Below are 18,962 nucleotides of genomic sequence, written 5' to 3' on the forward strand. Positions count from 1 at the left end.
TTGCTTAAGCAGATGACATATTGGACAGAAGATGTTACATGACACAACTGAGTCTGGGGATACACCAAACTCATTAGCACACTTCAAAATAATTAATGTGGTGGTGCTTGACTCCTTCTGTTTTTCTTCCTCTATGCAATTATAAGTTGGAAGGGACAGGGAGGAGGGAGAGCCAGAGATCCAGTGTCCAAGAGTTATTCAGGAGTAACTGAAGGGGTTTTGTACCACTAGCAAAAAAGAGAATATTGAGTAGTTTAATTTTCCAGGTAATGATTTCTGGCTAGAAGTTTTCTACTGCATTCTTGGTTTTGCCAGTTTGGATCAGTGCTGTCAGCTAGTATGGGGAAAAGAATGAAACCATTCTTTGTGTGCTAAAGTTTCTTCATATTTTCTCAACTACTTTTGAAGTACAAACCTTTTTGCTTATTTGACGATTATGTTCAACACCTGAGCTGTTCCACTTCTGAAAGAAGCCAAAAATACAAAGCCTCCATTTTTTTCCAAATGTTTCCCATTGAGTCTTAGTTCTGAAGACTTTTCTCCCTTCAGACTGTCTTCACTCAGTATTACGACATGTTGAAAGGTGGTGATAGGAGAATCCTTAAGCTATATTGAGCAGTAATACTACACTTTTTTTATAGACAAAGGGAAGACAGGAAGTTGCAAAAAAAAAATACGAATACCAGGATGAATACCAGGATTCACATAATTCTGCCTAAGCTTTGCTCTGGAAGGCATAAACATTATAAGCTCCACTTCAGCAAACTAAACAATTAAAACAATTAGTTCTACAGAGCAGATGGCCTGAAGGAGACACTATTCCTATCTATTGCTAAATTGAATAGATGAAGACATACAGTTGTTGCTAAATTTGAATAGATGAATCTTTACAGCTTTATGTCATAAGTATCATTACAGATCTGGAGACAGGTACCTCAAGGTGAGCTAACAAATCATATTTTGCCCTGTACTGGCAGACTGACTGACTATCCAGCACACATGCCAGGTACTACAAACCAGACTCTGCCTTATCTCAAGGCAGTTGTCTGCTTCTCTATATTGTAATTCAACTTGAATTTAACGGTGATAGTTGTTCTTCTTATTTCTTTCTCCATTCTTGTCCTTACTTTCCCCTTTAGTGAAAAACAGAAAGCAGAACTGATGCAAGAGGTCTTTGGATCTATTTTTCAGCACTGACTGCTGTTGTGTCTTCCCCCAGAGCAAACTGATTTGGGAAATACAAAAGCAGTGTAACCACAACAGCTTGGAACTTAACCACAGGCGTTACTATTTTGAAGCATATGCAGTTCCTCTGTGGGTTTTGCACCCTATGCAAAGTGTTTTATACCTGCTGTTCATCAGTGGCAGTACAACGCTAGGTGGCTGCTACAAGTTATATATACAAGCTGCAGTTGTCCTCCATGGGGACCCTCACCTATGATTGCATGAAACACGTGTCTACTGGTTTCGGGGAAGATGGATACGGCTATATTGACCTGTGACAACAATGTCATGTCAACTGATAGGAAGGGAAGGGGGAACCTGCAATGCAGATCTCCATGAGAGAGGGACTACAATTACTTCTCCCGTTCGTGACTGATACAAAGACAGTTTAAAGCTGAAGTCAGCCAGATGTATTTGGCATTTGAGACTGCAGAGTAAGAAAGATTATGATGCTGCACTGCCGGCAAATAACCTGCAATACCAAAAAAAGGGGCAAGATGCATATCTGAAAATGAGGATGTTTTTCTCCAGGGGCCAAACAGTCGAGCCTGTATCTGGACTAATTTTTAATGTAGTGCTACTATGTTGGATGATGTCAGTATTCTTGCTTTTGCAACAGAAAGTGAGTGGTCTGGTTTTAAATCCACCCTTCATCAAGTAAACTTGTAAATCTGGCTTCTTCTACAGACTTTAGGGGAAGTTCTGCTTACATCTTTCGATAAATTGTAAAAGTTAATGTAGTTGACAGGTGAAACAGCTTTTTTTTTGAAAACAAAAACATCCAAGAAGGTATACTTGCTTGATAAGGATAATGCAATAACTATAAAATTATATTTCATGTAAGTAACATACATAAAAAATAAGTGTAAATGGCATAAAGAAGATAAAATATACCTAGTACTTTTCTGAAGATTTTGTGCTAAGTGGAGGCTTAAGTCATTAACATTGAAACCCATATCCTAAGCACTGGCACTCAGTAACTTTGGGTTCAATATTTGTCCAGAAGTCATAATCAGAAATCAGAAGTCAGTAATGCTGCTGTGCTGCTGGGGACCTCATGTGTTTTCCCATGCTTCTTTAGGTGTTAGTGTTTGATAGTGTTTGACTACAGCAAAACGTTTCAAATGGCAGTTGCATCAGGATGCTCAAATTGCCTGGTATGCTGCTTGGCTCTCTGTTTCAAACAAAAAGGAAATCTTACGTCAGATGGTCATGAATCCAGTTATCTCCTGCGCATGACCTTGACCTCTTTTGTGCTAATTTTGATATCAAAATGCTTTGTGTTTCATTTGGGATTGTTCAGCTCGTTTCCTCTTACGTGCTTTTCTTCCCCACCCACTGCAAGAGCCCTATTATAAAGAAATTGAAGGGTTTTTTTAGTAAAATGACTGTGAACAACCAAAGTGAATACTGTTTCTTAGTTGGCCTGTATTGTTTTCAAAGTGAAACACACATTGGCAGGACCTGATATAATGAACGAAAACATGCACATAAAGAATCTACTATGTGACTCACTTCAGAAAAAATAGCAATATGCACAGTTCCAGCATGCTAATCAACTCCTGCCCCGGCATACTTCCTTTAAAACTACCAACATCATCTTGCATCTTAAAAGTTCACCTTCAGTTAGGCAAAAAAAAAGTTTTATTGGTCATCCAGTGCCTGAAGTTCTGTATAGAAGCCTTACAAGTTTTTTGCCTTCTCTCTTTCCTGCCATCAAAGTGTTTGTATAGGTGAAACAGGTACATTAGATTCAAGAGGTAATCTCTTCCTCAATAATTTTTAAATTTGAAGCAACTGGGATGTGAGTAACTTTGGGTGTTGATCTTGCTTAAACATGTAGGGGATATTTAGGGAATAAGTTTAAAGTGAAGAATTAATTTGTTTGCCTGGAGACAAGATAGTAATGGGTGGGGAAGAATGAATTACCAGAATATCATAAAGAAAAAGGATTGGGAAATGTGGTATAGGCAGTAGTTTTCCAGTCTTCTACCATATAAAATAGAAAAATTAAACAGCTTTAACTGGTATACCAAAGAATCAGACTGAAAAACCTCTTAGATAAAAGGTCTGCTAGAGATAGACAGTTAAACAAGTGTAATTTTTCTAAATGCTTACTTTTGGAAAGAAGATTAACAAGAAGTGATAAATTATTTTTTTCTTATAGACTAGGAAGTGTAGAATAATTATTTAAAATTGGTAATTTAGCTGAATTGTTAAATGTTGAATGCTTAAAAATGTTAGTATCTTTATTCAGTATCTCTATTGATGGTGCAGTCATTACCTGTAGAACAGCAAAGTTTAAAGTTCAGGTGATAACACTGCTATAACTAGAGTAAGAAAACCTGATATATTCAATTAATATTCATATATTTCATTACAAAATGTTTTAAACTACAGTTATAATCAGTAATCTCAACTAATATACCAGCAGGACATGTTTTGATGCTGAGGTTAAAGGACAATAGTATGCATGATCTGGTAAAAATCACTGACGAAGTACCTGGAATTGAGAGTATGTTGAAAGAGCAAACCAGCCTTCAGTAGCTGCCAGGCAGGTGCAAAGGTGTTTTTTCTTTCATAGCTTAAGACCTAATTCATTCAGAATTGAGAAACTCCTGGGAGCTGATAGGACAAAAAGGCATGTTTTTTGTGTTTGCCCTATAAAATTAAGACTAAAACCCTAAGATACATTAATTTTAATGTGTAATCAGAACCTAAGATACCTATAAGAAAAGGGAAAATTGTAAATGCAAAACTCATTTTGATAGTTGTCTTTTCGTTACAAGGCCTGTAATTTTGTTTCAATTGGATTGTAATGTACATTTGCTTTATTTGCTAATCACACTTCCATTTCCATCTAAAAAAAGTCTTAAAACAGTGGCAAGTTAACTTCTTTATTTAGGACATTAGAAATGCCATTCATCATACTCTTAACATTTAAACTTTAAAAAAACAAACAGGAATTCTATGCTAAAGATAGAGTTGTCTTAAACATCTTTACATTGAATCCTTCTGGACTAAAAGAAATACAGAAATAAGGCTATGTATAACTGAAGGACAGTCTGATTCTCATTGCTGATGAAAATTCATCCTTCTTTTAAAGGAAGATAAGATGCAAATTTAAAAAAAAAAAAAACAAAAAACAACCAAACAACAACAGAACCCAGATAAATGCAAGAAACAAAACCCCACCAAAACACTAAGTGCATTGGTTATTGTAGTTCCAGAAGTTCCAGGACCATGGTGAACTGTACTGAAAAACAGAAGATGAATTCAGTCTTTAATTCAGAATCATGCATGTAGTAGATAGCGGCTTCTTCTTTAATGAAATAATGTGAAGATATGCAACAACAATTACTGGGAAATGACACAATAACGAGACAAATGTTATTGATAGAAGTATTTGTGTCTGTGTGTATTTTAATATTTTGAAAGTGATCCAGCATTGTTCTGAAAAACTCTTTCATTAGAAGGTATTTTAGTTCTGCTTTACCCATTGCAGGAAATGAGCCTAGAGACTGCTTTTAGTTTTAAAAGTATTAAAAGTGAATGAATATAGAAATACTGGTTCTCTAATATTTGCAAAAGTTGGAATAGGTAATGAGTCAAAGCCAACTTAGTAAGTCCCAATAACTAGTGGTCCTTGGTCCTGCTCATATATATTCACTCAATAAAGAAGGAATGAATAGTCTGTCAGTAGGACTTTCCTTTTCTCCGGATACAGAAAAAGTATTTTACTTCCTCGGCTCAGCATACAAGCTGTGATTTTAAGGGAAGCCAATGCATTTATTGCCAAAGGAGATTTTCAGTGGGAAATCTGATAAAAACTGAAAAGAATTACTCTCAGGTGTTGAGGGGCAAGAAAGTGTTTGTAGAGCCAAACAAGGGTAGAGTTTCAGCACAGTACATCAGAAACATTTTACTTTTGTTATGCAGTCAACACCCAGGATAATCAAGGAGAATTCTTTAGAAAATTTGTTTCTTGTACACCATTAAGAGTAAGATATCAGCAGATCAGTTTCTGCAGCAAAACTATGATGTATAAGATGTAGAGATCTGTAATTCTTGACCTAGAGAATATGAATTCACAGGAAGTGGGATGAAGGGATTTGTAAAAAAGATCATTAAACTGGGGACAAATCTGTGTGAGATAACTACAGAAATAGTGATGAAAAATAATACTTGAGGAAAAGATAAAGTAGAAAAGAATGGACTATTGTGTAATTAATAAGGGGAAATGTTTTTCTGGTTTAGGTTAAATGATTGTATCATTTACAAAAATAAGAACTAGTTTCATGTGAAATGAAAGTGTTGATGCATTTAAATTAGTTTGTAACTCTGATGGAGTAGTGGAGAGTGAGGACTGCTTTTTCTGATAGATGTTTCTGCTGAAAGAATTTCCTTCTTGCTGAGGGCTTCACTTTCCAGTAAGTTACAAGGAGGGTCGGGTTGTTAAAAAACCTGTTTAATATGGTGATTGCTGTGGTTTCTAAATGTTTGGATATAGAAAATTTGGAGAATCTAGTGTGTAAAGAATCAATTGATACTATTATACTAGGGACAAACTTTGCAGCAGTGCGTGCTAGTTGCTTCTAACCGGAGAACTGATTTTTCTGGCCTAATTCAACTCATTTAGTTCCTCTTACAGTTTTAGTTATGAATTGAGGAATATATTTGGCTTCTGAACTTTCCAAACTGATACAAGGACCATTGATTCAAATAATCACTCAAGACTGGTATATGGAGAGTTTTATAATCACAGAAGCACAGACTATGCTGAGTTGGAAGGGACCCACAAGGATCATCAAGTCCCACTCCTGGACCATCCCCAAGAGTTGCACCATGTGCCCTAGAGCATTGTCCAAGTGCTTCTTGAACTCTGCCAGGCTTGGTGCTGAGACCACTTCCCTGGGGGGCCCAGTCTGATGTCCAGCCACCCTCTGAGTATGATAAGATAATGATTCTTTTCAATATTTCTATTTACTTTTGCAGTTACCCAGTTTCTTCACCCAGTATTGCTGTCTTGTCTGAATATTGTAAATGATAGCACTGTGATTTTGTGATAAGACTTGGGCATTTTGACAGATGTTTTTTTAACATCTGTCAAAAACAGAAATGTTTTTTTAAGCAGTATGACCTTCCATGCCAGAACTAGATTTTTAAATGGCATAAATACTATTGTTTGTAGCTGTTATGCACATTGCCGTGCTATACCTGCCCATTTTTCCAGATACAGATCTGTGAAAACATTGAAGGTGCCTAGAAATAGAAACACGTAGTAAATGATTCTACCACAAAACACTTCTGCTTTTTTTCTATTTTCCCCTGTGTGAAATGCATGCAGGCCAAGGTCATTAATGGTGTGGCAGGTTCAGACACTTAAAAGGTCAAAAATGCCAAATTATAGTGTGATCTCTATTTCTGGAGGTCCCAAGCTGCACGTTGCCATTTTCTCTGGTCTTCCCTCTGGCTCTCCAGTAAGGGTGAGGGCTGAGGGTTGAATCAATGGCCAGAAGCCCAGCACTCCTGGGCTTATGTTCTTCTCTCCCCTGGAAAAAAAATGGTAGCAGGAAGTAGGTGGTGGCAGCTGCTGGTGAAAGAGTTAATTTGTCCTTCAGTACTCTCCCTCTGGCTCAGGTTAGAGTATCTCAAGTAAAACAGGGGTAGCTCAAAGCAAAGTGCATCTGTTCCTTTGGCAGCAACGTGCTATCCCTTCTGCAGATGTGCAAGAAAATTGCCTCCAGTGCAAGAGTGGTACCAGTAGATGGTCCTCAGTTAAGCAATTGAAGGCTGTTAACAGATTAAAGGATGTACATGTTATACTGGCTGTCCCTTTGTTTCTACAGTCCATGGCTTTGTTGGGCAAGGTTTTTTGTATGGTAGTCCAGTTGCTCTTCTGTGAAGTAGCAGAAGATTCTTTGTTGTCCAGTCTCTATCCATCAACCAATTTGGTGTGAGTGACCAGGACAGGCCATAAAACTTTGTCCAGCTGACTGAAAATTTTTGGTTTGGTCTAGTTTTTTTGATTGGTTGTGTGCCAAACAGGTTATATAGTTGTGGGAAGAACTGTGCTTTTGTGGATTCTTCTATTTGAATATGTCTTACAATCAGGCATGGAACATTTAATGCGTTTAGAGTGTTTTCATTTTCACTGGAAATTGAACTCATTTCAAACCAGTTGTTACTGAAGGTGTTTATTTTTCCTCTTTGGTGAGTAGATCAATCACTAGCAGAGAGTGATAGGGGGTTTGTTTGCTTTTCCCTGATGTATAGAGAGCTTTCCAGGAACATGTGAAGAACTGGATTGGATATCTTTCATGAAAATGCATATATTGAAAACAGATTTCTTTACATGTGACTGCTTTCTTTGGGATAGCTAAAGTTTAAACGCTTTGCCCATGTGTCATATTTCTAATGTACTTACCATCATACACTGTATGGTTGCTGGGTCAGGCTCAGCTACTGGAAGAATGTTTATTTCCTGCCAAGTAATTTTTCAACAGAAACTACTGGGTATCAGTCAAGGTTTCACTGTATAGGGAAGCTATTCTTAGGAAAATTTTCTTTTTTTCTTGTAAGAAGGGAAAACAGTGGGTGTCCCAAGATATTGTCTGAGACATTCTGACTTGATTCAGGACAAAAGAGACTGAACTTGTCTGTCTTTTCCCTTAATACTCCTGTCCCATCCACCAAATAAGTAAAGATGTTCTTAAAGTTTTGAAATGAGTGAAAACACTTGAAAAACAGATAACTGTGAAAGAGCACTTTGTGGGTGGAAAAAAACCCATGATAAATTGGCTGTTTCTATTACTGAAAAAAGAGCTTCTGGCAGTCAGAGCAGCAGAATTTCTGATTTCAGGTTATGGATATCTAGATAAGACTAGACATTGTTTTCTTTCCTCTTTCCAGGTATCTTAGTACCATGAAAGAATTACTCTTGCTGCAACTTCACCAAAAACAAATGCACATGCACCAAAACAGTTACATGAATACACTGCATTTTGTTTTGTGCTGTGTTTTTTCCTTTGATATTTCTATTTGTGTGGCAGAATACCATCCAGTCTCTACCTTGGGTAGGAGGAAGCTATAAATGTTTGCACGCTTGCAATTAGTAACAAGGCCTTAAGAACTTTTCCTCTGAAATTCTTTTTTTTAAGTATTTGTTGTTTCAGAAATGACCATCTAATTCCTAAGTTCTAGATTTTTTTGGCCATATATAAATGGTTTTTTGGATATTTATTTCGAGTATGTTTACTTATGTTTTATATTAAAGCTTGAGTGAGGCATTTTTTTGCTATTTACAGACACTGACTTTTTTTTTAATTGCCTGTGTATAAATACATTATTGCACAATTTACTATAAGCAAAATGCAAATATCTTCTGTATGGTAGGTAAACTCAAGTCTACCAGAAATAGAAAAGTACAGGATATTTCTGATAGATTATTCTTTGTGAGCAGGGTGTTCCAGTTGGAATACAGGATAGATCAAATGGGTCATAGTTATGTAAGTTTATGATTATACCCAAACTAACAATTATATACTGCATAGAAAAACTATTAAATTAAAGGGTTTAGCTTGATTATCCCCTTCCTTTCCTGGCTTTTCCGAGGAACAGCTGCATCTCTCAAAGAATGTAGCTGTTGTATATTACAAAACACAAATGTTTGATGTAACTAACTCTCTATAACAATGTATTGTAATGCCTGATGGGGGTGGGGAGGAAAAATTCCGCCAAAACAGAGGTTTCTGGTGCAAGAACAGTCAGATCTTTATTAAAGGCTACAAGCAAGTTCCTTCTTCACCGCAAAATTGACACAAGCTTTGTTTAAAAAAAAAAAGTTTATTTGCTTATTCTTTTAAAGGGAATAACAACCTTAAATGCATCAAACTTGAATCATGTCAGGAAATTCTGTAGGTGTTATCTGTCTTGGAGAGAATACTGCCTTATTCTCAGGTTGATATCAAGTGCTGACAGTGAAATCAACCCTGAGTACAGATGCCACAGAGAAAGCTGTCCTGAAAAAGCTTCTATTGGCAGTCCTCTCAGCCTAGAAACTTTAAGCTTTTAAGTATTTGATGAGGAATTGTTGGTGCCAAGGAGTGTCTTTAGCTGTTTAAATGGGGAGAAGGAAAAAGGAGATAGCAAAGGAGAACCTATGTTCCTTATGCATTCTCAGTACTATTGGTACTTATGCCCTTGAGAGCTGGAGCATCTTAACTGAAAAATCCATCAAAATAAGCTACTAGAACATTACTGTGGGGTGGATCCAGTACCAGAAGACCTCTTGTTTTTACAGATCAAAGAGATTTCTCCATTTAGTCTATGGTGGGAGGGAAAAATAAACGAAGTATTAGTTGGGGAATTAGTCTGCTGTTTAAAAAGGGATTACTCTAATTTGAGAGAACATGCTTAGAAAATTTTTGTTTTCATTTCAGTTAAAGGAAATCAGTGTTTTTCCTTCTGCATGTAAAGCTGCTAGAAACTGGGACCATTTTCAATTTGTGGACCCAGGAATAACCTGGGTCAGTGAACATTGTGTTTTCTTTCAGTGTAGTGATTGCATACTATCAAGAATGATTTTACCAAATCATTGAGCAAAGTAGTTAAAACACTTCCGTCGATGCAAACAGACTTAATTTGAAAACATGCATCCTAAAGTCTTCTACTTGAATATTTCAGTTAATTTTGTTTCAAGTTGTATTACCTTGTTAGTAGTTTCTCTCTGTGAAGCATCCTGACATCTTGGCAGTTTCTGTGTTCCAGACACCCTGTAGCCTTTCATTTGCAATACAAAGTAGGCAGTCAGTGCTATACAACATGGTAAAGTTAGCTTTCACAAATTTTAAACCAATTATTAGTTCCTAGGGAGTGGTGTGATACACAGTCATCTAGTTGGTTTAAATATATGCACCCGTTGAGGTCAATCCTAACAAGCAATAATTTGACTGGAAGAATGACTGAGAGGGTGAATTTGCAGAGTGAGCAAAAACACAAGTCTTCAAGGCTACAAGATTTTAATGAATCCAAGACTTGTATTTTAATGAGGTGTAAAAAAGAGGCAATATCTTTGTCCTTTTAAGCACTGAACTTCTGCAGACTTCTCACAGAACATTTTTATACTCCTGAGAATGTGAATAATGTGAAATCTCCAGTAAGTCGTGGTCTTCAGTTTAGCATCTTTGCACAGTGTAAGAAGAGGTCCTTTTGAGTTTCCATTAATTACAAATCACAATTTATAATAGTGATCACTGTCATAAATTTTCTTCGAGTATTTAATGTCATAATTCCACTTGGAAAATTAGATAAATGAGTGGGAGGTTTCTTCTGGGTGTTGAAATGCATCCTTGCTTAATGGTTTTTGCTGTGTTTTGATGCCTTAGTTCTTAACTATTCAGAGATTGTTTGTTTAACAGAAATACACAATTTGTGAGCTTTGAAAAGGATAGCTCATTGTTTCCTTTAAGTCATTTTAGTTTCCAAGCAACAAAGTTCTGTCTGAACTGTCAAAATGCTGTTTTGAATAATGGTTGAATGTAACATGACCCAATGACCTGGTTTTATATCTATTTCTCTAGTGATAAAATTGGCAATCAATAAAGTAATCACTATTTTGTCATAGTTGCTGTCATGAAGTTTGGACTAGACCAGAAATTATTCTCTCCTATTTAGCAAAACTTTACTGCATTGTTATATGAAAACTTGTAATAGTTTCATCATTTCTGGCATTGCTTCACTGGTAGTTTAAGTTTGACCATTGGATTTTAGAAGTCTGCATATGTCTCAGTTTGTCTTGGTGGTCTTGGTTACAGGAGCTTTTGGGTTCACAAAGAGCTGTTGAAATAAGAGTGTTGTTTGAAATGGAAATATGGGGGTTAATGCTTTTTTAAAGTAAGATTATCAAAGGAGTATAACTCAAGATCTAATTACATGTCCACAAGGTACTAAAATAGTTATGGTACTAGAAAAACTTGGAATACCTAATTCAGAGGAAAGAAAATTTCAAAAATTCTAATTATTTTTCATATTTACTTATCTCTATTTGTCACCTGTTTTCTAACATGTATACAGTTTCTAAATTTTAGATACCAAATATATGTATATTCTTCAGGGAGAATGCAGCTTTTATTAGTAATGTTCTGTATTTATGTTTTATTGTGTACACTATTGTGGAACAAGGCTGCGACAGTTACTGCTGTAATACATCCCAAATTAACTTCGACTGTAGTTCTTTCTTATGCAGCATTTTTCAGGCTTTATTGTTAGAAAATGTGATTTGGTAGAGGACAAGTTGAAAAATAATAAAGCTAATTAATGTTTTGAAACTTCAAGAATTACGTAGGTTTTCTGTTAAACAAGTGTTTTAACATCACTGCCTCCAAAACTAAATATTATAAAGCATTTAGAATTAAGTCTTAAATTGTGTGAAAGTTGGAATTAATTTATCAATGAATGTCTGGAAGTTTTATGGAAGTCTGTACATATTACAGGGTTCACAAGAAATTAGTGTTCCATAAGCTTAAAAAAATGACCACTTTTTGTTTCATAAAATCTAAGCAGTAGAAAAAGTTTGTGAGACTGACTTCCGTGGTAGGAAATCAAAGGAGCTTTTTGATGATGAATTTTCCTATTAATTCATAACTTTTGAAGTAAGCTTATGAATAAATAAGAACTATGTAATTCCACAATCAGTTACACATGTAGTTGCTGTTATTTTTACAAAGCTTTCCTCCACTTTGTTTTTGAGTAAATAACATAGGTGAGCTCAGTTCAGTTTCAGCTACACACCTGCTAAGTTCTTAGAAACCATAGTAGTGATGAGATAGCAGGATTGTTTTCCTTGCAGATCTACTTCCGTGTTTTGCCCCCTTTGTGTCCAGACACCTTTCTTCCAAGCAGCTGAACAGTTCCAACTGTGTCATCGTGCCATCAGGCACTTCTGTGCCTGACACAAAGCCATGATCCACCAGGCAGTCCCACAGCTTGTGTCCATACTTTGGTACTTTAAAAGGTGTATAGGTAGCTAAGGGAACAGCTAGAATACAGGAGCAGTAGAGTTGTGACATCAACTTACTGCTTGTAAATCATCCAGAGGTAATGTACAGAAGTGGAAGAAGCACAAGTAAAATGGAAGTGATTATCTAAGCAGAGCATGGAGAGGTCAGGGCGATTTATGGGATTTTCAGGAGTCTTCAGGTTTGGGAGAAATTGAAGAAAAAGAACCCTAGAATTACAAGAATGTAATGAAAAGTGTATCTGGAGTTTCTGTGTTAGAAAAGACTAAAAGGCACTTTCCCATTCATCCAATCCAGCTAAATCCATGTCAAATATGATGAAAACATGTGAGAAGCGGGACAGCTTAGAGGTGTTAGAGAAGGGACAAGATAATGCCACAGTCGTGGCCGGGATTAGGTGACGGACAAACATTGTGGTTTATGGCTGGGGTGAGCATTCATGTAGAGAGGACTTCATGGGTGGACCATCACCACTGGAGTCCTAGAGGTGTTAGCTAGGGATTGATTCTGGCAGTCTGACAAGATTTCTAGACTGAGAAGCAGAAGTCTAGGAAAAACTTATCTAATGTTCCTGCCTATAAAATCATAAATAAAGAGGAATATCAAGTGTACCAGAATAAATCAAAGGGTATGAGAGAATATAAGAAGGGTGGAGATAGCAGTACTGATAAATGCATAGCAAATAGTCAAGTACTAACATGGTAAAGACTAACTTTTTTGAATAGGGGTGTGGTTGGTGGAAAACAACTGGATGCCTGGTTAGCAGTGGGACAAGGCAGGAAAACAAAATAAACAAGCTGTGGTGATTAACACTGTCTGTGAAGCAAGCTGTTGAACAGATGAAGGAAATCTGGTGGAACAATTGTGACTGGAACACTAAAACTGGAAATGGTCTTGTTGGAAAAGATAGGTAAAGGAAAAAGTGGTGCCGTCGCACTGTGTGATACTGATATAAAAACTTGGGAAGAAGGGAGATGAAATTGCATGGATAAAATGGAGATGTTTTATTTGGGCCAGCAATATTAAATTTGGATATAATAGTTGTATCTTCAGTGCTTTGAAGTGGGAGATCCAGATGGAATTAAGTGGTTGCTGCACAAACAAGGTGTTATGCTGTTTCCAGTAAGTTTTTGACAAGTATTGAATATCCTGCTCTTTTCAAAGGACAGGAATTTAAGGCTTTTTAGTTTGGTTGCGGGGGGATTTTTCCTCTAGGTAAGCTTGGATCAGGACATCCTTCAGGTGAAATGGATGGGAAAAAATGTTTGCATATAGGTAGTATTACATAGTACGAGGCATTTTTTAAAGCAAGTAAACTATTTAATCTGGAATAGAGAGGTTAAGAATAAAAAGAAGGTTTTCTATTTATTTACTTTAGAGGCAAAAAGATATCTGAAGATTATATTTTAACAAAAGGAACAAATCTTTGAGGGAGGGATTTCAGACGAGTTGGATGAATAACAAATTTAAAAGCTGTACTGTAAGTAGGTTGAGAAATCAAACAGCATAATGTTGTGGAAAAATGACAACTCAGAAACTGTAAGGGTGTAGTAGTATTTCCAGAGATCAGTCACAGAGATAAGGTCTGGCTAAAAAGAAAGAAAGCTCTAACTCAGTCAGCCATTGAAGATAAGGATGGTAAAACATGTGGAGTGGATGAAGAGACTGAAATTGGGTTGGGCTCAAAGATCAAAGCTGATATTTTATCATGAGGACTTTAGTGATGTTGCACATATGTTGAACATAGAAGCAAAGCTAGAATATACGATGGGAATGAACATAGGAAAATGATGTCCAGGGTGGGAAAAGTCCTTTACAAGCTTCATGTACTTGAGTCATGGATAATTACCAGCTGAGATTGATTAGAAAAGTGATTAGACTGAGGTTGATAAGTAAAGTAATAAAAGCTCTACTGTGATCATTTCAAATTAACATAGTATGCTCATCCCAAACAGGCAACCTATTGTACTACTTAGAGCAGAGACTGGGGTGTGAGGTGGGGAGAGCGAATTGTAGTTTCTAGAGCTGTCTTTTCCTGCTTTCTTGTGGCAATAGTGTCATCTTTGCCCATGATATGAAATTCATCAAAATTATCTGGTTTTGTTGTTTCCAGACTGGATTAATGTGTCTCTGGACTGTGTTTTTTGACTTGAGAACTCACTGCTATGACAGCTCTAGCCTTGGGAAAAGGATGTGTTACGTGGCGGGAGAGTAACCTGTTAATGTTTTTAAATGCGGGCTGTGGAAGAACTCACATAATTTAGAATTATGAATTTTAATTGGTTTCTGCTCTATTTCTATTTAACAACTTCCAAGGCAGGAATTTGAGTCTCAAGTTAAAATAAGGCCCAAAATCTTGAATCTGACTGTCTTGCAAGTATTTTGTATTTACATGGGTTTTTTTATTACAGCGTATTTATGTTGAAGGTTATTCATGAGAAAGAATGCTCACTTGACAGTGCACACTTGTTGATTTTATTGATTTATTGTTCTATGATCTAATATCTATTAGATATTAGCTGTGCAATAGTGTTAGGATTCTCATTTTCTTGCTGTTATACAACCCAAATTTTCTTTCTTCAGGCATTATTCAGAAACATAGAATTCAAAGTTGGAGTAACTTATTTTCTGTACTTCAGTAGTAGGCAGAACTATCAGAGCTTATTTTTCCAATGTATTAAGGAATGCATTAACCATGGGGTTTTAGGACTTTTAAGTTCATTGCCATTTACTCTTCTTAAGGAATGTGTAATTTGCATATGCTCTACCTACATTTTCAGTTTTTGTTAGAACTCTGAACCGAGTACAGTATTGGTTTTGGGAAGGGGGAGAATTCTACTTGTTAACAATCATATGCTCCTCTAACATGTCACTTACATTAGGCTTTTCTGCTTGTGAAGTGTAGAAAAGATATGGCCACACATTTTAAAATAAAATATGTTCTTCTGAAAAAATATTTTCCTGTGTATTTCAGTTTTTCTCTTGGAACAATAGAAATTTAAAAGGGGTGACAAAAATTTAAAAAAAGAAAAAAAGCTATTTTGATTCACTTAAAACATTTCTTGCCTTTCGTCTCCTGTTCTCAAAAGAATTATTTTGCAGGGCATGTTTAGGATTTTCATGCTTTGCTAAGGCTTAGAGCAATTATTATTTTTAAGTTTTTCAACTGTATTTTACTACTTTGTCTGGTCTTGTAAAATGAGTACCCAAGGAATTGGGCAATTTTTTGGTTTAATTTTTATTACAACAGAGTATAGAAAAATGTGCTTCAGCATTGCATTAGAACATTTCAGCAGAACTAAAACAGCAAATAGAATTTGTTGTATAGTTTATATTCAAGTAAATTCTAAAATTAAATAATATTACTTTAAAAGCTTTATTTTCATCTGACTCTTTTGGATTGCCTGAAACTGTGTAAAGGAATGCAGTTTTATTAGTCTGTCATTTTTCTTACTACAAATACCTCAGCCATTTGCTTGGCACAGATGTCTGGATAATCTGTAGGAACAGGCCTCTGGAGAAAATTTTATGAAAAAGAACGTGAGTAAGATGAAATATTAGTATTTAAAATTAAGAGGTTAAGCATCAACTTAGAGCCTAAATTATTGCTGCATGTTGTGATTTCTTTTCTTATTAAAAGAATGAAGCCACTTAGTAAATCCCATTAACATCAATAGCAGTTACAAGATGCTTAGCAGTTTGAATCACAGAATTGATTTTATGCAGCTGTCAGTTGCATTATTAATACAGATTGGGTAACCAACAGATGGGTTTAGAAAGAGAGAGAAAGAAGTGATCCTATCCATTTTTTCCTTTTGAGTTCATTTTCAGAAAGCTGAAAAAATTCTGACCTGCATAGCGCCTTGTGTAAATCTTTGACTGAGTTACAAGTGAGACTTCAATAGGTGAATCATGTGAAAACAAGTAATTTAGTATTCCCTTATATATACTCTGACCTTAAATTTGCTACTTAATGGTGACTGGCATTTGAAGAGAGTTTCTCTCTTATCTTAAAACTCGTAATGACCTTTTTGTCTATAGCCTCTTTTAATATTGTATTTTTCTTGCTATTGAATTTTGATTTAAATAACTTTGTAGTGGATTTTCAGAGAAAAAATTGGTGCAGTTTTTCTCTGTGAAAGTTACCATTCTCTTTCAAAGGGCTTCAGAAGAAAATATTTCAACAATCCAAAGCTGCACCAAAAGAAAAAAAAAATAGCCTGAATTGAATTGTATGCCGAGTCACAATAATTTATTCTGTATTAGAACTGTTTCCAAAACCATGGTCCACTATAACATGTTTGTCTTTCTCTTTTTAATAAGAAATGTCATGCCTAAAGCACATCAGTTCTGTCTTAGAGGAGAAAACTGGCTAAGGACTGAAATGCATTAGGCAGAGTCACTTTAATATTTGGTGCAGTTTTACTCTGCAAGTGTTTGCTTGGGATTGTAAATTTGATTCTTATTCCTGGTATTGATTATAAATTCTCCATTATGCCAAAAATGCCTGAAAGTCTGAATGCTTTGAATTTATGGGGGGTTTAGGTTGATTGAGTCTAAGTAAATACTAAATCTGGATATACTTTGCACTTACAGGCGCTTGCAGACCAGTTTGAAAATGCAAATACATCAGTATCTGAACGCATGAAGATTTTCTACTGTTGTCAGGTGCCTCCACATTGGGCCATACAGGTGTGAAACAATTCCATTTCAATCTTTACTTAAAAGTCTGTGGTGGTTGTTTTTGATGTTGCATCACTCCATAGTCAAGTGAGTGTGATGTGACCTGGAGTTGAAACACTGTAGAAATAAAGACATAACCTAACATACACCAGGTTTTTCTGGAGAGAAGTCAAGTTCTACAGTGCTTTGCTTTCAGATGTCTTGTTCTGTCATGCACAGGAGTAATTGCTTATTAGTGCAATTCTTCTTTACTTTCCTTTTTCCTCCAGTAAAAAGTAGACTGAAGTTTGCAAGCTTCAAACATATGTCCTATTAAAATAAACTTCCTGCTGTCTTACTTTTTATTACTGGTTTGCTTATGCTACTGTTGCTTGCATCTTTCTTGTCTTTTAAAGTTCACTTTGGGAAGTTGATCATGGTGAAATCAGCCAGGTTGGGAATCAACAGCACACTGAAGAGCTGAGAAAGCTTTTCTTTTGAGACAGTCCCCTCTTTTACTAGTACTGACAGGATTTTTTTTATACCCGTAACTGCACTGTTAATCTTGATTTTCTAGAAGAGAAATCTACACACTAAAGTCTTATGATGCTGTATTTAAAAAACTTGAGAAAATTGTTTACATTGCATACTCCAAAGATATTCATGTTGGTTTACTTTTAATGGTGTTTTACTCCTTTTTGATTTCTAATTTCAATGCATGTTGTTTTAACCAATCATATCTTCTTCGAGCATTCTCAAGTTTTTCTACATAACCTTTCAACAGGCAATATAACTATCAAGTGTGGTTTTCATTTCCAGTTGTCAGAGTGGCATTTTCAATCCAAACCAGTTTTCTAAGCCAAAGATAGAAATGCTTAAATAGGGATTTGTAATGAAAGATGACTGCAATCTTCTAGTCGTAGTAGTGAAGACACATTGCATATATAAATTTTACCAAATATAACTGAGCAAATTTAATTAAACATTAATGAGATTTAGTTTTAGACAATGGCAAATGTTTTTTCCTAAGTGATTAGCATCAAGCTAACAAAGAGGTTTTCAGAGTTTGTTGCATATTTATATCAAAGAGTTGTAGCCAGATGTTAATATTTTTTTTACTACTAGTCTATTCCCCTCTAGTAACTCCTTGGATTTGTAACCGATACTGAACCCAAACCAATAAAGATAGGTTCATGACATAGGTAGAAAATTTCAGGAGGTCCATTCAGGATCACCAAGCCCACTGCAGAGGTTAACTGTATGGGGTCTTACAGCATAAGTTGCTGTCTTTACACAGAATGCTCCTGTTTATTTTTGCAAACCTAACTCTCTCACACACGGTAAGTTACCCTTTCTTCAAAGGATTAAACCTATTCGCAATTTTAGTCTTCTCTTAAAAAATACAGACCAAAGGTAACTTTTCAAAGTCATGAAAACATGCAGTGTTTGTTTTTGACTTGAAAATATTGCTCTTTTATTCTCATTAGTACACTGAAATAATAGCTGAATTTGAAATAACAAAGAGGCTGACTGAACTGTGAGGAGAACTCAACTAGGGAGTTGAACCTAAACTCAAATCCAATATTGATTTGGGTGAAAACTAACACCCTTTCGCAGTCGCTGTTTGGGACAGTGATTTCTCACAACTACTGAATAGTATTGTATCAGAGCCTTTCTCTCTCTCTTTGTTTCTCCACAGGTACAGATTACTGTGACAAAGCATTGCTAGAAGGGGCTTTAATTCCCTGCTTTGGCCTCTGTTTCCCACTCGGTATTCCCAACATGCTGCTGCAGCTGTTCTCCAGCCTCATGGGCCTCATTTAAGGGCTGGAAATTCATCTCTGTCGATTTGTTCTTGCCATGTCCATTTCTATTTTTGTATTATATTGTTAAATTGTTCAAAGCACAACAACTGTTATTTAGTTGGTGGGGGTTTTTTGAGGTGTATACACTGTTTGAGGTTCCAACCTGAAGTTTCAGGAGAATAATTACATATTATCTGTCTGCTTCTTGTTGGTGTCAGAAATGCCTCTTACATATTTTTAAAACGTAGACATT

General features: G+C 35.9%; 1 protein-coding gene across 2 annotated transcripts in view; it reads left to right on the plus strand.

The window, feature by feature from the left end:
* TTC27 (tetratricopeptide repeat domain 27) overlaps nucleotides 1-18,962 on the plus strand; it is a 114,541-nt gene that overhangs the window by 65,342 nt on the left and 30,237 nt on the right. For both annotated transcript variants that reach the window (XM_069010024.1, XM_069010025.1), the window contains exon 11: nucleotides 16,839-16,934. In XM_069010024.1, the coding sequence (XP_068866125.1) occupies nucleotides 16,839-16,934 (96 nt within the window). The remainder of the gene's footprint in view (nucleotides 1-16,838; nucleotides 16,935-18,962) is intronic.

The sequence above is a fragment of the Aphelocoma coerulescens genome, chromosome 3 (assembly GCF_041296385.1).
Source record: "Aphelocoma coerulescens isolate FSJ_1873_10779 chromosome 3, UR_Acoe_1.0, whole genome shotgun sequence".
In the NCBI taxonomy this organism is placed as follows: Eukaryota; Metazoa; Chordata; class Aves; order Passeriformes; family Corvidae; genus Aphelocoma; species Aphelocoma coerulescens.